Source organism: Diadema setosum, chromosome 13 (genome assembly GCF_964275005.1).
Source record: "Diadema setosum chromosome 13, eeDiaSeto1, whole genome shotgun sequence".
Taxonomy (NCBI): domain Eukaryota; kingdom Metazoa; phylum Echinodermata; class Echinoidea; order Diadematoida; family Diadematidae; genus Diadema; species Diadema setosum.
In genome coordinates, this window is record NC_092697.1 from 7,167,362 (window position 1) to 7,188,293 (window position 20,932).

Sequence of the window (20,932 nt, forward strand, 5' to 3'; positions counted from 1 at the left end):
CATTATCATTCAATGCTGTAGGCGGGGCATCTCAGAGGTATTAACCCTTTTGTGTTTTGCTATTACATCGAATATTTCCTGCTTCAGTGCGCAATCGGTCAAATCAATGATTATCTTATCAGCTACACTCGTTAGGGCCGGCGCTGCGTTTTTAAAAGTGGGAAAGGGGGGGGGGTGTCGAGCAGTTTATATTTCTGGTGAAACTTCCGGGTTTCATCAGCTGGCAGGTAAAAGAAAAACAAAATACAAACAAACAAAAAAGGTCCAAAGTGGTCGGACCCTATGTATGCGTTTGCATTATCCAAAAAGGTGGCGGGACCCCCCCCCCCCCCCCCCCGCTGGTTGCGCACTGCTCTTCAAATCAGCCAAACCTGTCGATTGACTTATCACTGATCTCTATGGATTTACATACACAGCCAAAGAATATCGACTGGAGTTGACCGTTTACCGTTTACGAAAACTGTTCTTGGTTTCGAATGTACCCCGGCGGGCGGCAAATGAAGATCGAAAAATAATAAGTAAAAAAATAAGTGTATGGGACTACGCTCGCGTCTCGACATTGAATCATTGACGATTATCATCAAAGTTCCACAACATATGGCTGGATGTGTCTTTCCCGGACAAGCCCCCAATATTGTAACAGGCCGGGCTGTCATCCATCCCGCAGTCACTAGCCAACCCATCAGCTGTGAACACCACAGATGAAGTCGGATTTGTAAAGTTGATCAAATTCAATGTCAGCTTGTGAATGTACTTCGCCATTGTTTGGAACCCTCTCTCAACCCGCGTGACAATGATTTTTTTTTTTTTGTATAGGCCTATTTATAACATCTATTTATACAAAGATACCAACCAACATGTGTCAAAGGGTACTAAGGAGTGTGTAGGCGGGATTTACTGTATGGGCAAAAATCTGAAAGGGAAACTCATTAAGAAGTGCCATAGGGGCACAATCACTCTGCCAGAAAACTCGAACCAGAGACCTCGTGACTGAGAGTCCATGTCCACTGAGCCACAAGGGCTCCTCAGATACCACGTCGTGTTGCTTAAAGCGCATGGCAACATTGCATCTAGACCAAATGCTTTGGCCCGAGAGCAACTGTCATTTAATCAAGATAACATTTCCTTTTATTTCTTTTGCCACTTAATGGGATACGAAACTGTCTCCGAGTTTTGAAGGATATTAGGACATTATTCGTTTAAGATTAGGACTAAAAAGTATTTTGCCGAGACCAACAAGGCCGAACAATAACCCACCGACTGATGTGAATAAACAGGGAGAGACAATTTGCTGGGTAAAGTCAGTTCCCCTGATTATCGGATTTTTCTTATCGCGTTTCCTTTCGGGAATTTCATGTATTTTTAGAACATTTCTTTCTTGCCTTCAACATTACCTATGATGTAACATGTCCATAAATATATGATCCTGTACTGATATCTAACGTTATATCCTACCTAGCCTTATCTTCACAATGTGACACTAACTCTCTCTTGTACCTTTGGCAAACTATCAGCATGCAATGTCAGCAGCATTTTGAGTTGGTAGTCCAAGGGTTAAAAACTAAAGCTGAGTACAGCTTTCAATTTCACATCTGAATTTCTGCTACATGCAAATAATAAACACATGGGCTATAATTCCCCTTTTCCATGAGCCGAATTTTGTGAATGGACCTCTTAGCTTCCCCAAGAAATTCTTCTCTCAATTAAACACTTAATCTCGAAAGACTACTTTTATTGACAGTATCTTAAAAAGTCACAGAATATAGCAAATCTTAACTGAATTCCAAGCATGTTTTATATTCATACTGGCTGGAAAGGAAAGAACAACTGAAAATTATTATACGCAGTACGTCTATGCTATCGACTCCAAAAATAATCGTGCGAAATACATGATGCTATCAGAATGTAATACAAAATCATGTATTGCAACGAGATTCTCTGTGAATCCTAAACATTTTCACACTGTTTCACTCCTATTTTTTTTTTTTTTTTTCTTTCAGCCGTACCGGGGTCCCTCATTTTCATGACAATGGTGGTGACGAACCCGTACGCCGGACTTCTGGCCGACAAGTTCGGCAACCGCCCTGTGATCTTCGCCGGTGGTGTACTCTCTTCCCTGGCCATCTTTGCGAGTTCCTTCGCAACCGATTTCACCACGCTGACCATTATGTATGGCCTTGTTGGCGGTGAGTATTTATACAAACACAAGGCGTTCATAACCCATGTTAGCTCACACGCTATCACCATACACAATTGTGACAAAGTCCTGCACGTTTTTACCAACAGTTTTGGTGTAAAATAAATAAAATGTGACCGATATTGATCGAGAAATATATCATAATCCTTTAAGTTGACGATCTCTTTATTGAATACCACATATTTTTCTCGGGAGTGTGTTTGTGGGGGAGGGATGTTGAAGTGTAAGTCACAACAAGCCATCTCTTTAAAAAAAAAAAAAGTCTTAGACCCCGTTTACAGTGCGGGGCCGGGCTCGGCCGCGGCTCGGCCGCGGCCGAGTCCGGCCTCAATTGCGCGGCCGAGTCTCGCAATTTTGTCCGTTTACACTGCTGGGCTCGGCCGCGCTTTTGATTCAAACCTTTCAATATTTTGTCGTAGTGGCGCTCTGCTTGCAAACAAACGCAATTTGGTATTGTCTAGTTTTCAGACCCTTTGCCAAATGAATTCCGTGGCGACGAAGTCGCCGTTCGGGCAAAGGCCTTTGCCGAAGGAAAAAATCCTTTGCAGGACAAAACCACCTTAAACTATACTAGTTTTCGATGTCGAGGGGGTTAATATCCTGAACATCGAAAGATACAGGCAGAGGGTTTGGAAGCCAGACTAAAATTGGCCGCGCAATTGGCCGCGCATTTGGCCCAGTTTGCGTTTACACCAAGAAGAGGCAGGGCTCGGCCGCGGCTCGGCCGCGGCCGAGACCACCTCCAGAGCGAGGCCAAATGCGAGGCCAATTTTGGCCTCGCATTTGGCCTTTTGCGCGTTTACACTGAAGCGGGGCTGGGCTCGGCCGCGGCTCGGCCGCGACCGAGGTAAACGGGGTCTTATTAACTCATTTCTCATTGATATTTTCAATCAGTTGAACTTATGCGAGTTGATGATTACAAGTGCTCCAACATGTCCAACGTCACCTATAGACATGTTCGGTTTGGGCGCCATAGTTGGGACTTCAGTATGCCTAGCTATAGTTGTTTTATGCACCGATACAGCAACGCACCTGCCTCATTGCTATACCTATTGAATCATTTTTTTTTCTTATTTTAGAAGTCATCCCCCCCCCCCTTATGTCTATCTTAAACCCGGATTAGTCTACAGCACCCGATCTTGAATAGAAACCTCGAGTTTTTGTTCTCTTGGAATTTACTTCATAATACACCTGTACTGCAGGCAGCGATACTTTCGGAAGAGCCGTCATAAAGAACGTCCGAAGAGCATTATACCTTTCTATACCCTACAGAATCTACAAATAAATTATGATGAGGTGGTAAGATACTGTGATTCTATATTTTGTGACCTTGCACTAGCTGTCAGTGTAAACGACCCAGAGATAACACTGGCAAAGAACAAACACCTGTCAACGTTCCACTTCCTAAGAGTCACGTACAGGTCAGTAATCGTGTACGATATATGATTATGAACATATGGATGAGATAAAGAGCACAAGGGTGTTAGGTATCTTACGGCCAATTCCTCAGCAATAAGAGATTGTAACACCAGGGAGGTGCTAGAGAAGGAGAGACAACTACTGCTCTCCTTTGAAGTCATGCGCGGCGCCGCCGAGAAGTTATGCGTTCAACTACAGGTGTTACCCATGTGCTTTGACAAAAGAGAGCATCAATAATCGGGACTAGCGCTCTCACATCTAGAAATACTTGCCCCTACTGCAATTCGCTCTCTCTTTCAATGTGATGGCAACAATGAATTTGTGTAGCTTGAATTGGAGCAGCGAACCAAAATGCAGTGGAAAACTAACAATTTTATAACAGCAAATAGTTTAAAAGCACGCTGGAACACGTTTTAGCGGAGTACTTTGAAAGATCAAAATATCCCAGATTAAAAGATTAAAAAACTAGCATGCACAAATATGCGCATTATAGAAAAATATTAGGTTTTTAAGATGGCCTAATTTTCATTTCATTTTGATTTGCCCATTACGAAGAAACTAGAAATACATGTTTATGATATTGAATTCTTTCCTAAACTATTCTAAATCAATTCGAGTAGACATTTCTATTTCATTTAAAATTTTACCGTGAAATAAAACTTGTAATTCAACGAAAGGTGAAATGCGTTCTTCGTCTCCGAACTTCGTCTTGCAAACCAGAGCGGCGCCGATCATGACTTCAAAGCGTAATGGAATGCTAGACATCCCATTGTAACGCCTTGAACCCAAACATGCGTTTGCATGAATTACGAAGAGTTGCCACCCATTTTGCATGAATTACGAAGAGTTACCACTCCATCTCTGTAACACCTCCCTGGTAACACTCTTTAAATTCACCTGGTATTATTCTATGGTCCCCTTCCCCAAGCTCCTCCGCTCGTCAGGGAAGAATATATAATTCATCGGAAAATGTTGCGTCATAACATTAGATAAAATGACATGATTTCATACCAACATAAACGATTCATAGCTGTAATGAGCATATTCCTGGAGTAGATCCCACCCTTGTTTGAGAAATGAGATATAGTAAACACATACCATATACACTGAGAGGCTCTAGTTGAAATTATCTATTTCGAGGTGGCAGAAATAACACTATTTTCTGAGGGACTAAAAACAGAACATTTAGAAATTTGTGTTATATCTCTCCAACCTGTAAAGAAAGCAAAACAAAACAATTCAGTTGAAAAGTGTACCGTGGTGGACACGATTTACACAGCGGTCTACTAATAATAAGGCCCATTTCGATGACACTTTAAGCACGATATCGATGAAAATCAGTTGATAGATCGCACATCTAATGACGATATTCCTGGTCTATCATATCATCACGATATGGCATAATTTTCTTTATTCCATTATTTTTTTCTTTCATCATAATCAACATCATTATGATGTCACTGGTCACATGATCTTATGTAGACTAATTACTGAACAAGAACCAATTAATGAGGGACAAAATACTAATAAATTCTTGTGACTGTATTAACACTGATGTGACTAGATGAGATTATAATTAGAACGGTAAGAGCAATGTAACTGAAAATTGGTGATATGCAATATTATATATATATATATATATATATATATATATATATATATATATATATATATATATATATATATATATAATACATGTATGTTTGTGTGTGCATGTGTAATATAAAAAGTTTCTGTGATTTGCCAAACCAAACCAGTCGTAGCTGCTGTTACAACCGGACCAGCCAACAAGAATGCTGGTTTGTTTATCGTAGTATAGCTGACACTCTTTTGCATCTATACAAATATAACTAACGGTTTTACTCCTTTATGGTGTTTTGAGTAAATATTGAATGACACGCATAATAACTATTAAAAGCGATATGATTCCCTCATCAATCATATACATCCTCAATCCTAATATTATTTTTAATAGAGACAATATTTGCTGGAGAACAATCACTATGAGTGCGGTTCTCGACGTAACCATATCATGGTAACGATCTGTAATGCTGAACCATAGACCTCTAATCTCATTTTTTTTTCGCGAGTTTGAAGCCAAAGTAGAATTGCCTAATGATCTTGTACGGCTTCCCCCTCGAGTGACACAGTGACCTGGGTCCATGTTGTCTCCACGCAATATACCCTCTTGTTCATTTGGCGAACAAATTACTTAAAAGAGACGTGGCTTTGATTGACATTAAATCACTGATGATTAAATTAATAGATCAGCAAAAAGGTTTATGAAGTATAACGAGTGTTGTGACAGTTGAGAAACTAATACAGGTGTCATCTCACGAGACCGACGCCCACGAGTCATACAGCTCAAGAGTTCGACATTGAAAAAAAAAGGTCCACGAGTCATACAGCCCACGAGTCATACAGCCCATGAGTTCGACGCTAATTAAAAAACAAAAAACAAAGTTTCAATACAGGGCTTAATGTGTCGGTTTCGAGGGCCTTCTTTGCGTAGTGTCGAACTCATGGGCTATTTGACTCGTAGACTGTATAACTAATGAGCTGTACGACTCGTGGGCTGTATTTAATAAGATATGAAACAAAGCAGAATGAATAAGAATATCAATGCATACTTTGAAAGGTTGACTGAAAAAGGATGATAAAATGATAAAAGAGCGATCCATTAAAAAGCAAGGCTTGTAATACGTGTGAGATTTGTAGCGTTACAACAGTTACAACCCTAAAGATATCTACATTAGAAGAATTCAGATAATCGATATAATAAACTACATGAAGTAGACGTGAAAAAAGACCGAAAATGGAATCACAAAGGAATGAATTCGTGAAAACATAGGAGTTGCATTGACTGGTCGACCAATAGATTATTGTGTAACTAACTATTGAACAAGGAGATGGCTTAATACAAAACCATCATCATTCTGATAACTTGATTCTCTTCAGGCTTTGGCTTTGGACTGAGCCACCTGCCCGCCGTGGTGATGCTCAGCGACTACTTCGACGAGAGGGTCGGGACTGCCACGGGACTAGCCATGTCGGGAACGGGACTAGGCACCATCTTTATGTCGATGGTCACACAGATGCTGGTGAACGAGTACGGGTGGCGCGGAACGATGCTGGTGCTTAGCGCCATCAACTTCAACCTCTGCGTGGCGGCGGCCATCATGCGTCCTGTCAAACTGCTGCCGAGAAAATGCTACCGTGCAACAGAGGCAGGCGACGGCTCGGTGGCGTACAAAGCCGTGAGCTCCAAAGACGCAGAGGCCATTTCTCCTTGTGTGGATGATGCGATAAGTAACGGAGTTAGTAAACGGAAGAATATCGCTGTGGGGTCATTTCACACAGACAATGTATCGTCTCCTAATGGCAGAACTAATCATACGTGCGAGACGATTATCCAAATGAGAACTAGCGATAAAGAATGCATAAAAGCAGTCGAGGCACAGACTGAAAATAATCACTCTCCTACTGCTCAAGCAAGTATAAAGGATGAGACCACGAGAGGCTGCGAGGCAAGTAGGGAGGAAAGCGGGTGGGTCTGCCGTAGGGCCTGCCAACCGTGCATTTCCTTCTTTGACTCCGTCTATGGTTTCAGTGTATGGAAAAACCCGATGTTCATATCCTTTCTACTCGGTATCAACCTAGCTTTCTTCGGAATGACAATTATTTCAGCTCACGTGGTAAGAATATCAAAAACTTCGTATTCCTTCCGAGAACTGACTTTATCACAATCAACAGTTATCAATTATGTCAGTGAAATTTTATGATGACACCAAAGCGTATGCCAGTATGCATTGATGTTGGTCTCCAAAGTCTGCTAGAGGATTCCAACTGCTACTTCTGTCAATAATCCTGAAAATAATGATATCAATAGTAGTGGGAGTAGTAGCAGTAGTAGTAGTAGTTATAGTGTTGAGGTAGTAACAAAAGAAGTAGTGGTATAATTATGATATTAAAAATTATTATAATAATATTGATGATGATGATGCTGATGATGATGATAATGATGATAATGATGATAATGATAAGTCTTTGTAAAAACAAAGATAGATAACTGTCATTTGATTGCTCCACATTTTATTTAGGAGAAAAAGGTCATTCACCTGTCCCAGGGAGTTCAAGGCAGCGCTCACCCACTTCCCTTCATTCAATTAATCACTTGACACATTCAATGTTTGCCAGATAGCTTGCTTAGAACTGATTAGAATGGATATACCGATTCTCAACCAGTGACCTTTGCATGTCTGTCTAGCAAAGGTCTATTTGGTTCCATGAGTAAACAGTGCCGTTCAGTGTACAAACATGACCAGCTTACTGCACATGGTGTTTTAATCTAGTTCAATGTCGACGTTGTTATGATGATTAAACCCTCCTCCTCTAAACAGAATCTTCGATTGAACAGAAAAAAAAAAGAAAATCATATTGGCCTTGAATCTTCACATGCTATATTAAAATTCACAATTTTCATAGTCATAACCACACCAATGATGATAAGCAAGCCTGAAAATCTGTTAGAATGGGAATTTGGAGCAGACTGACCAACCCTTCCCTGCATAAGTTTAAAAAATAGCTGAATGATTATGTTGCCAGTATGTTTGAAGGTTATAATTCATGCTTATCCTACCATGCCTACAGTGCCTACAATTCTAGCGGTATCGGTACAATTCTATCGATAAACTGTGTAAGATGCAATTAATCATTGCTCTTGTTGAGCTTGTGGATTTTATTTCCCGATAAAGGTTGAGAATGTCCCTCATGTGAACACTCACTTTCTTAGAGGGTGATGGTATGAGTAAGATGATCTTCACATCGGGATTATGATCGTGTTGTGACGTCATAATTAGTTCATGCATTCCTGACATCACATCTCTATGGTGTAGCTTTTCTCTTCTTTTTTTTTTTCATTAAAAATGATAAAATTTAGGCAAAGAGAGCGCTTGAGTTTGGAATGGTAGAGTTTCAGAGCTCGTCTTTGGTAGCTATCATCGGGGGCAGCCAAGCCATTGGGCGGGCCGTGTCGGGCCCACTGGTGGACCGATGTCACCTCAACCCGCTCCGACTCTACCAGGCAATGACCTCTCTCTGTGGGGTGTGCGTAGTGGTCAGCATATATCTGCCCTCATACGCAGGTGGGTGCTCGTAGCGACGTGTAGTTATCAAGAAGTGTGATTTGAATCTTTCGTCCATTGTTCATTTCAAACTGCAATTTGAACACCATGCATAAGTTGGCTTTTATAAAAATCAGAGGAAACAGCTAGAATATCAAATCTTTCATAAAATCGCTCATTAAAAGTGAAAGTTATGCAAACTTATGAAAGTTTCACATGTATAAATCTTACTTTCTTCATGTCCGATATTGATGAAGCATCGTTAACGTTGTTCGTCTGATATCATACTTTCTATACTTTATATTCTAAGACAACTTGAACTTTTTTGAGGTTTTACACTCTACGTCTATCCGTGTCATTGGCAACGCGCATAAACATAAATTGATGTCCGATATTGATGAAGCATTTTTGACGTTCGTCTGATCATACTTTTTATACTTTATATTCTAAGACAACTTGAACTTTTTTTGAGGAATTACACTCTATGTCTGTCCGTGTTATTGGCAACGTGTATAAACACAAAGTGATTATTTAATGGCAGTTTCAAAATAATGATCGTCCTGAAAGGGTTAAAACCTCACCATCACCTGTAATTGATAATGACACTTTAGAGGGAGGAAGAGACAGGGGGAATTACGTCATAATAAAAGATTGATAGAGTATCTGAACATCGATTCCCTGGATGGGTATATTCTCCGGGCTTGTTAATTGCCAGTGTTGTTGTTGTTGTTGTTGTTGTTCATTTTCCATCTGTGAAGATGGCTGGATAGCCCATATTCAGCTACACTAAGCTGGTCTTCCATGGGGTCCAGTTGGTTGTGGGGTGGGACCACTTCACCGGGTTAGACACCCTGCTCTTTGCGATGAATGAATGAAGCGGGATCTTTTACGTGCATGAGCTGTGACTCTCTCATACACGGGACCTCCATTTTATGTCCTATCCGAGGGACAGAGTGTTTTGCCTCTTGCTAGAGGGGACGGTGTGTTTACACACAACATTGCTCAGTCCAGACTCGGGTTCGAACCCGGGCCGCGTGATCGTGAGGCAGACGCGCTACCGACTGAGCCAACTCACCGCCCGTCGTTGGTGTGTGTAGTATGTACCACTCGGTGACCACGCCCAGAGCTGTCACAGAAAATATTACTGGTGAAAAGGGTCATCTGTGGGATGAGATTATGAGATCAGGGGATTAGGATCAAAACACAAAAGATCAATGCAAAACTCCTCATTAACATTAGAAACTGCATATTTCAATTTTCTACACTTTCTGAAACTTTGGAATTCACATTATTTCGTCATTACGGTAAAACAAAGTTACATACTTTTTTAACAATGTTAATTTTCTTTTTTATGTCCGACAAATTACATTATTTTGCAATTTTCACGCCCTTGATGTCTGCGGCTTTATCAGCAGATTTTCTACCAATTCTCAGACAAATAACTCCCTCTCCTCCTCCTTTGTAAAGGGATTTCATGGATAGGTCATGAGAAAACGAAACTAGGAAAGGAAAACAGAGAAAAACACAAACATTCAAACTTTCACCGCAGAGCATGTTCAAGCCTATAACCCTTTGTGCGGATGTGGTTAAGTGGGACAATAAAATGTAGGCGAGGCTGTCCTTTGTCTTGAGGAGAAAGTATGACAAAGAAAATGTGTGAGGGTTGATAAACAATTTGTTTGGTCGTAATTGGATCGGGGAGTGTCATGTATTGACTCTATAGGGCATTGTCATGTCTCGAATTCAAGGGGTTAAACTCTCAATTCACCGCCCAGCCAAGACTATTTATTTCAACATGAATGTGACACCTGTTTCCCTATATCAGGCTACCGACGTTCCGTCAAATTTTGCCTAAAATGACGAATGATTCATGCTTCATTTGCGCTGGATGCCGTTTTCAGCAAATCAAGGATGTCTTGATGATCTGTAACATCGCGATAAGCTCTGGGCCCGGTTTTATGACGAGTTGTAATTGATTACATATAAAGTTGATTTCTATGGTAAGTCTATGGTAGCCTGTATGGAAAGGAAATTTATAATCGATTATATCTTATGATAAAACGTGGCTCTAATGTGCTGAAGCACAACGAGCTCTCTGAAAAGGAGAAAAATAATATTATAATTGTTAATTATGTAAATAGGAAAGGGATGATGCAAAAGGGGGTGATGCCTCCATGGTATAGCAAGGGGGGCAGAGCTGAATTTCCAGTGGTGTCCCTTTGCTAGATTGACCCCCGGACAATACGGTTTTAAAGAAAGACAACGTCAATAAAAGCAATGAATTAAAAAGCTCGAAGTTGAACACAATTCACAATATCCGACTCCCACCCAATAGACACTATGATTATTAGAACTTAGCAGACGAAAGGAAACATTAATTGTATATGTGTGTGTGCAAGGGGAGGCTAAACAGAGTTGCGTCTGACCAAGAGCATCGATACACCTGTTCCGAGGTTTTAGTTCGCCTCACTTTCCTCGCAATATTCGAGTTCCCCTCGCCATGCTCCGGTGTGTATAAGTAAGGTGAAAACTACTAACCAAATAGAACGCTAAAAGTTCTGATAATAACCGTGTTGCACAAAGCGAGTAAAGAAAATTGTGTTATTTGAAAGATCCCCATGTTTGTTAATCTTTTGAGCAAGCAGATATATCTGTCATAATCACATTCCAGAAACAGATTGGTTAATTATGTCGTCGCAAGAGGAATACGGCTTGAATATTATTATCGTAATTATGTTAACAATTATGCCACTGATGGAAGTTGCTTTTTTTTTTGTCGGAACTGCAGTCAATTTGTACCTTTTTTAGAAAGAAATTTTATTCACATATAGACATCCAGGTACAAATAAATGTCACTCTACATAAAGTACAATTTGACAGACAAACAGTCTATTAATGATATGAATACGATTCCAGCTCATATGGGATACAAAACCTCTATTTTTTCTTACATTCATATTCATCTATTTTCTTCGCTTGCATTACCGTACTAAAATCACTTACGTGATAGTTTCGAGATGAAAATTACTTTTGGAAGAATTGGCTTTAGATAGACAAGGAAGCTATGAGCACCACTGTGTATTGTCCTGTGACAAATTTTGGATGTCAGTGAAAGTAATTTTGTGACTGCGACGTCGGCCTTGCATTTTCAGAGTCAGTAGATGTACTCTTGAAAGCTATACTTGTAGTATTTGGATTTGAATTCGGACAAATTTTCGCAAGGTACTTCGTTATAGGGCATGCACTAGTCAGTAGCCGGTGGTTTAACACACTTTGGTCAGATGAAATTCGTGTGGGATCGATAAAATGTCTGAAAAGACATTGGTGTTTCTTATTGTTGTCATGTCTTGTATATATCGTGGACTAATGCGATTTATTTGATACAGGATGTAACGATTCAATATGTGGAGACAAATTTACAGTAAATAATAGATATAAACCGTACACTTTGGGGCTCATGACCGCTGTGACCAGACAATGACCTGTGCATAACCTCGATAACCTCACCCCCCCCCCTCTCTCTCTCTTTCTCTCTCTCTCTCTCTCTGTCTTCCCTTCTCTTCTACTTATTTGTGATTTTATTCACATTCCCTCGCCTTGTCCGTTTACTGCTCAAATATTTAGCTTTTCTCACATTAAAACGTCAGTCAGAGGTTGCTGAGGAGGATTTGCCAAAATGTCGATAAGGGCTGTACAGAACCAGAGAATACGTAAGAGATTTGGGCTTAATGTTACTTTTGCGTAAACTGATTGTGTGTAGATCCTTGAAGCATGTTTAATTTGAAAAATAAACGTCGTTAAAGGAGAACTCCAGATGATTTTCAGACTTTTACATATGAACAACTATAAATTGGTTATACCGGGTACAGAGTTTCAGAATTTATAGTGATTGGGATGAGGAAAAATTCAAAATTTATAACAAATCACTATGAACAAGGATGATGACATGACAGCCTCACTAAAGGGAATGCACACGTTGGGGCTCAAGGAAGCAGAACAAAAGAAGAAGGCATGCATACAGCACTGTACATTATCCACAGGTGAACTTGCAAACTGGCAGTATTGTAATGGGAATTACACTGCTACATTTCTGAAATATGTGAGGCTCCTATGTCATCATCATTGTTCAGTGTAATTTGTTTAAGGTTTTTCAAAGTATTTTTTCTCTGCTCAAGGACCACAATAAATTCCACAAATCTACACATGGAGCTGTTGATTTATGTACTACATGATGTGAAATTATGAAAATCGTCTGGAATGCCCCTTTAATCGTGCCTCATGCATGCTTTCAATACATTCATTGGTCGTTAATCAACATTTTGGCTGGTATGTAGAATTTATCTGTTCCGCAGATGGCTGCTGTCGGGAAGTAATATGGTATGTAAAGTGAAATTGTCATACCATGGACCCTATGGTCCATGGTCATACATACTCAAATACTCGTCGCTATGATGAAGACCCCCACATTTCAGGGGTGAACAGAGCAATGGACGATATCATTACTGTGCATCTCACCAGGGAGGTGCTAGAGAAGGAGAGACAACTACTGCTCTCCTTTGAAGTCATGCGCGGCACCGCCGAGAAGTTATGCGTTCAACTACAGGTGTTAACCATGTGCTTTGACAAAAGAGAGCATCAATAATCAGGACTAGCACTCTCCATCTAGAAATACTTGCTCCTACTGCAATTCGTTCTCTCTTTCAATGTGATGGCAACAATGAATTTGTGTACCTTGAATTGGAGCAGCGAATCAAAATGCAGTGTAAAACTCACAATTTTAACAGCAAATAGTTTAAAAACACGCTGGAACACGCTTTAGCGGAGTACTTTATTTGAAAGATCAAAATATCCCTTATTAAAAGATAGAAAATTAATATGCGGAAATGTGCGCATTGTAGAAAAATATTAGGTTTTTAAGAGGGCCTAATTTTCATTTCATTTCGATTTGCGAATTACGAAGAAACTAGAAATACATGTTTATAATATTGAATTCTTTCCTAAACTAGTCTAAATCAATTCGAGTATTTCATTTAAAATTTTGCGGTGAAATAAACTTGTAATTCAAGGAAAGGCGAAATGCGTTCTTCGTCTCCGAACTTCGTCTTGCAACTAGAGCGGTGCCGAGCATGACTTCAAAGCGTAGTGGAATGCTAGACAGCCCATAGTAACGCCTTGTACCCAAACATGTGTTTGCATGAATTACGAAGAGTTGCCACTCCATCTCTGTAACACCTCCCTGATCTTACTAATGAAATAACATGACGTAACATACAATTACGTATCATAATATAGCTTAACGTACAACGCAACGTATTGTATCATGACAAAACGGGTAATGTTCGTTATTCAGACGGATAATCGTTATTCAGAAATACACAAAATCTGTATACCTAAGACGTCCGTTAATCCGAACATTTGTGGTGTAAGAATCTGAAGATTCATTATTCTGAAGGTTTGTAATTCCGAAAATGAAATAAGTTCGTTACTCCGAAGGTTCATAATTCAGAGAATTTGTGTACTAATGAACTATCGGAATACCGAACCTTATTTTATTTTCGGATTTACGAACCTTGGGAATAAGAACCTTTGGATTAACGAACTGTTATAACCCGACAAAAAAAAAAAAATGTACTGCATGTATTCTATTACAGAACTCATTTGTCTCTGTTACATAGCGCTGTGACATATACGTGCACAAACATAACATACACGCAACATAAATGAAAAAAAAAATGGAAATACATGTAGAGTTGACGTTAACAGAAGACAAATCAAAATAGTTACTCTAACCAGGGAGGTGAGATATCACCTCCCTGCTCTAACAGATAATATTTAAGAGGCTTCCAACTGTTGATTACAGCCATAAAGTATATAACTCTGCCAGGAGACGATTCCAGAGTAGGAGTGAAATTAAGACAACGATCACCAAAAGATGTGCGTGTTCGGGGGACCTGAAGAAGTAGATGCAGTCACGAACGAGTGATGGTAATAATAAGGAGGAGCGTCATTAGAAAAAAAAAATGTTAGATAAGTAACGTGGTTTGTTAATTTTTGTCTCTCCCGCGTAGTGGAAACGAGACGTAGGCGACATCGTCGTCGTCGTCGTCGTCGCCGTTGTTGTCGTCAACAATTTTGATATACTCTGAGTAACTTTCTGTGGCTTTGAGCTATGACTTCCAAACTCACACCACAGATACATAACCTAAAACTGCAGGTCAAGCTCAAATTTGGGTGAAGTCCAACAAGGTCAAAGGTCAGAAAGTCAGTGAACTTTACCTGATAAGTACTATACTCACAGTAGTTTGATGTACTCTCAACAACTTTTCACAGATTTTAGGTATGATCATGCACAGGTACATAACCTTAAAATGCTGGTCAAGTTTGAATATGGGTGAATTCCTCCGAGGTCAATTAATGGCCATTGAACTTTACCTGATAGGCTTGTACAGATAGCATTGTGTTGTGTTATCAATAACTTTCCATCCACCAAATTCACACCACGAGTAACTCACCTAAATATACCCGTCGAATTCGAATACGTGTATTGGTGTAATTCTAAGGTCAGAGGTTAAAATGCCAATGACCTTTCCCTTATATGAGCACCATATATTGTGTGCTCTCAATAACTTTCAACAGCTGTGAGCTAAATGGCCACAAAACTCACACCACAGTTATAACATCATCACCTAAAGAAGTTGGTCGAGTTCGAATATTGGCTATCAAAGTCGGACAAGGTCAAAGTTCAAAAAGGAAATGAACTTTCATTGAAACACTACTTTAGTAATCACAAATTTCGATATGTATGCGGGCGAGACATCGCTATGTGTATTTATCTTGTTTTAAAGACAATTGATATCTACCCTGATAAGAGGCTACCCTGGGTAAATAAGACATTATTGTTGTTGTTCAACATTCTTTATTATACCAATAAATAATGTAACATGAAAGGCCTAGGTTGTCTTCTGGAATGAACAGGAGGCACAAGGCAAAGACAAAGGACAATACAGAAAAACATGTAAATACAGCTTACATAGTAAAAAAAAAAAAAGAAACACTCGACAAGTACAGCTACATACTCACAAACAAAATTATTGACCAAAAAAAAAAAACATTATACACAAACAAATTAGAATATGCAATACATGTATTTGATTTCAATCGTTGTAGAGTGATTTAAGCGATTATTCACATGCAAATTTTGTGCTTTATTTCGTGAAGAGGCACGATCAAGTAACATTCAAACAAACACACAAATCGCCATACAGTGGTAAGATTTGATGTCATATTCAAGCAAAGAAAAATGCATACTCCCGATGATAGTCAGAAAAAATTTCCTCTAATGATACATTTTCATCCTTAAATTGGCAATGAACACGTGATGGATAACATACCAAAATTGATTACATTGTAATTATATGATATTATCATAATATTCCTATACCCATTTAACAGACGCAGATGCTAAACACAAGTGGTGATACATATCTCGTATTTGTGCTTTTGAATTCTTCAATAGATTTTATTATACAGTATAGATTATGTCGATTTCACTCATCCTAAAGAGGTATGATAAAGTTGTTTGGCACTAACAAGGATTCAGTATACATTGTTTTATCAATTCCTTTATTTTCTACCGTCCTTGACCGTGTAGACCTGCAATGTCGAAATGAAAAGCGGGGAAACACATTCGCATGCAATGTATTATCATACGGATATGAGTACAACTGTATATGGGACAGGCACAATTGTTTGTTTGTTGTTGTTGTTTTTTAATCTACAAGCAAGACGAATTCTGTTACAGTAGCTTATGTATTTGAAACTATGTCGCTTGAAGTCAGTGTTGGATCGCACGTTCGGAAGAGTATACGAGGACCACGTGATCTCCAGATATTCCTAAACAGTTTTGTCTCGCTTTGAGAACAATGGGTTTCCCTGCCGGACAAGATCGGATTTGTTGTGAGAAAATGTTCTTATTTCCGTGTTATATTCCCTCCAAAGTTCAGTTGCCCTCCGTATAGTATTCTCGCTTGTTGCATCGCTTGTGCATCCTGTGGGTGTAGGCTTTCACACGATTTTCGACAGCTGCAGCCGAGAAAATGGCAAGAAAACAAAAACAAAAAACAAAACAAAAATAAGGCCAGAGAACATCAGAGTGGGAACACACCTTATGCCAATTGAGGACGTCCGGACAGAAGAATAACGGACGTTGTTGCCACTTGAAAGTTTGTTGAAAGTCACTCAATTTTGTTGACAATGGTTAAAGACCGCACTGTCCTACTTTAGCTAAAAGGAAGCACCGTGAACAATTTATAGTGGATAGGACTCTGGATTTGTAAATAGTTCATACCCCTCACGCTGTTTTCACCTTTGGACAGGTTGGACAAGATGATTTGCCCGCTATGTCCTTCTTGACCTGTGTGTTTAAATGAGAACCTGGCTAAATGCTTTGGATAGGAAAAACTGGCAGGGCCCGCTGGGAGATCAGAGCTCGTCCGCACGTGTTGTCATAATTGAAGAGTTTGATTTCAAAATAACTTAACTCTCTTCTTAGTTTGAGATATCTTTCAATCAAAACTGCTAATAATCATATAAAACAATAAGAAAATGATATTCCTGATCATAATTCAAGTGATATTCTTAATCGTAAAGTCAAGAATATTGTAATGTATTTATAAGTGATCTAGGTATCACTTTAGAGGTTAATTTTGCTCTTTCTCATAATGGACTTACTTTAAAATGCTAAAACATGGAACTATAATCCCGTTCTCCGATCAAACTTCTTATGATTGTTAAGTCCCGTTATTTATTTTGTTCTGTATCATTTTGTCCTTTCGATAAAAACTTTTTGGAGAGAACCACATATTATTTGAATGTGTTCCGTTCGTTTGTGGCTCTCTCGATCTGGACTATTTAAAAAAAGTGCAATCTGTATATAAGATCGGGGATATTATCTATTTCATTTATATCACTAATGCACGCACACGCTTGTAACCTTGTAACTTTCTAGTGGATCTGTAATGAATTTCTGTGACTGATTTCAAAGAGAGAGAGAGAGAGAGAGAGAGACGAGAGGGAGAGAGAAAATTATATATTCATTTGCCTGGTGACCTCGTTCAGGTCAATCATAGTATAGTATCGTAAAATTTGTTTCTCCTTGTATCTACAAAAAACAATCCGTTTGAATCGATTAGGAACCGACATGATTACGCAGTCTGCACCATTATTTGCCCTAGCAGAGACAACTTGTCATAATGATGTTTACATTTCATTATATTGCACGGTGGGTCGATATGACGAGCGCAAAGTCCGATCATGAATCTGATTCGATATAGTAATGATGATATAATCACCAGACCATCATAACACCATGTATTATTGCACTCTCAGTTGATATTTGCCCGTGTCTATAAGGTGGTCCGCATTAGCGTTCTTCAGACCGACTTATATTGACCTTAACGTAAACTCTGGATCATTAAACTGCACTTAACAGATTTGATTGCCTTCCTCACAAATTCATATAATTTGAGAAATGGAGCCATAACAAATTGTATCTAGGTGATATTACTTATTAAGTAGCGCCATCAAAAGACAACGACAAAGGGCGTACTGTCTTGTAGTGCCACACAGAACCGCCACAATATGGTCCTTGACAAAGAGACTTTATTTATTTATTTATTTATTTATTTATTTATTCATTCATGGATTTCATTGTGATTTCATTGTGACATGGAGAACATAATGCAAATTTTACAGAAACGACTGCTTGGTTGTTTGTATGGAGCTTAGATAGATCTTTTAATCGTAAAATATTGTACAGGTATCACTCGACGATGTAAAGTTGGCGTGACTATTTCCTGTCTTATGTCCTCAAGCGTGCACGTGTGTCTGCATGAGTGTATTAACGAGCCGACGTAGTCTATAGTCGAAGTCCGGGTTTCTGATCAGTCGGGCGTGCGGGGGGGGGGGGGAGGGGGAGGGGGAGGGCATGGTGACAGGTGCGTCTATCGAGAGAAGCTTGTCACATAGGTCCTACGTGACAATCGTTCGGGTTGATACAAGGCAGACCATACGTGGATGATATTGTGCAAATGCCCCTCCATAATTATTGTTTTAACAACATTTGATTACACTACATGTGATTGATTGTATTACGGACAGTTTACCGAGTCACATACCTTACAATCACGTCCTGATCAATTCTAACATCACTGAAGCCATAATTAAGGAATATAACGATGGTAGTTATCGTGATTATTATGGTGTCATGGTGATAAACTGATGTTATTGTGGTCTACGTTTACATACAGCACCATTCAACACGTCGCATGAGCCGAGCGCTTCATCACGTATCACTGACTTAATGTACTTAAACCCTGTCTTTACACGTTATTATTATCATCATTTCCTACTCGCATTGCTCACAGGTCAGATCGCGTTCTGCACCCTGGCAGGCTACACGACGGGCGCATGCGCGACGTTACAGACGGTCATGTGTGTCTCCCTCTTCGGCAAAGGTCAGATGAAGTACACATACCCCGCGGTGATACTCGCTGTTGGCATTGCGATGCTGTCGAGCCCACCTATAGCAGGTAACATTAGCAATCCATTGATGAATGGACTGACTGAGTGACTATCGAACCAAGTCGCTCACAATAACTACAATTCATTGATGTCTCTGTTCTTAAAACCTTTAGTAAGGAAGCACTTTATACTCCTAACCCCCCCCCCCCCCCCCCATTAAGTTCCATGGGCAAGAATTCACTTCGTTACTGCTAGTTAGGGCAAGCCTAAGGCAAGTTTTGTGGTTGCTAAGGGCAACTTTTGTGAACAAAGCAAGCATAAAATCAGAACACATTAACAGAATCGGTCTATCGACTAAAGCCAGGGAGGTGAGAGGAAAGCCCAATGACCTATATACAGCGTATGTGTGTGGTAATACAGATCAGAGTTCGCGAGATTTTACACTGAATAACTAAGGCTCCCTTGTGTGTGTGTGTACTCGCATGTGTGCGTATGTGTCAATGTATGTATGTATGTATGTATTTTCCTGTCACTGTCAGCATCTGCAATGTCATAAAGAATTAGTGTCGCCATGAAAAATACATCGCATCAGTAAACATGACACAAAACAGCATGTAGACGCTATATATGATGGTTGAAATGTTGAAACTGATGTTCTTGTAAATTTCTATCCAGTTTGGCTTTCCAGGAGAAGACGTTTATGTATTAAATTTTGATATCTATGATGATGATAATGATGACAATGAAAAGTATGACTGTTGTGATGATAATAAGAATTTGGGATACTGCAACGATTACTGCTGCTACTTTAATACTGATAACAATATATACAGTGATATTATGGGGAAAAGACATGGAATATAATTCTATTCGATGAACTGTCACTTGATATGATTTGTTTTTCATGTATCGTATACCTACATACATTTCATTGGTTTCCTTTTTAAAGGGCTATGTCGGGACCTCCAAGGCGACTACAAAGCAGCTTTTCTGATGGCAGCCGTTGCCTGCTTCTCGTCGGTGGTGGCGCACATGCCCCTGAGCTGCGCGATCAAGTCGAACAAGAAGGGCTCGCACGTGACGCTGGCCAAGAAAGACCACCATCTACCTCTCAGTGAAGACGTGGCCGGCACGGCAGTATGATCTTAAAGGGTGTGTACAGTTCTGGTCGGGGTGAGGATTTAGCTTTTAACGTTTTGCGAGATATTCAGAAACCACTCTATGAGATGTCAAAGAGCATACAATTCTAAGGGGTATCAAAAGTTTATTTGATGAAAATCGGTTTTGAAATGTCTGAGATATCCAAAAACAAGGTGAAACAAAGAGATCGTAATAAAGTTGGGGCATGTCGCCTTTTATTATTATCACTTTTGGGGATATCTCAGCCATTTGAAAACCAATTTTCATCAAATAAACGTTGAATCCTTCTTAAAATCACATGCTCTTTCATATTTCATAAGAGGTTTCTCATTATCTCACTTAGGAATGTTCAAAACATGAATCCCCACCTCAACCACTACTGTACAGTCCCTTTAAGGGAGCTTTTGAGCTGCATGACAGATATAGTCGATGACGCAGAATCAATCGTGATAGGTCTCCCGACAAACTACTGTACGTTAGTCATTACTTGTTAGTGGCTTGTAAATGCTGAAAGAATGCGATTTGTTGACGC

At 39.6% G+C, this 20,932-nt stretch overlaps 1 protein-coding gene across 1 annotated transcript in view; it reads left to right on the plus strand.

Moving 5' to 3' along the window:
- Positions 1-20,403, plus strand: part of LOC140237134 (monocarboxylate transporter 13-like) — a 35,715-nt gene extending 15,312 nt beyond the window's left edge. Inside the window, exons 2-6 of the mRNA XM_072317076.1 lie at positions 2,001-2,186; positions 6,575-7,311; positions 8,556-8,760; positions 19,164-19,328; positions 20,210-20,403. Coding sequence (XP_072173177.1) covers positions 2,001-2,186; positions 6,575-7,311; positions 8,556-8,760; positions 19,164-19,328; positions 20,210-20,403 — 1,487 coding nt within the window. The remainder of the gene's footprint in view (positions 1-2,000; positions 2,187-6,574; positions 7,312-8,555; positions 8,761-19,163; positions 19,329-20,209) is intronic.
- The last annotated feature ends 529 nt before the right edge of the window (positions 20,404-20,932 follow it).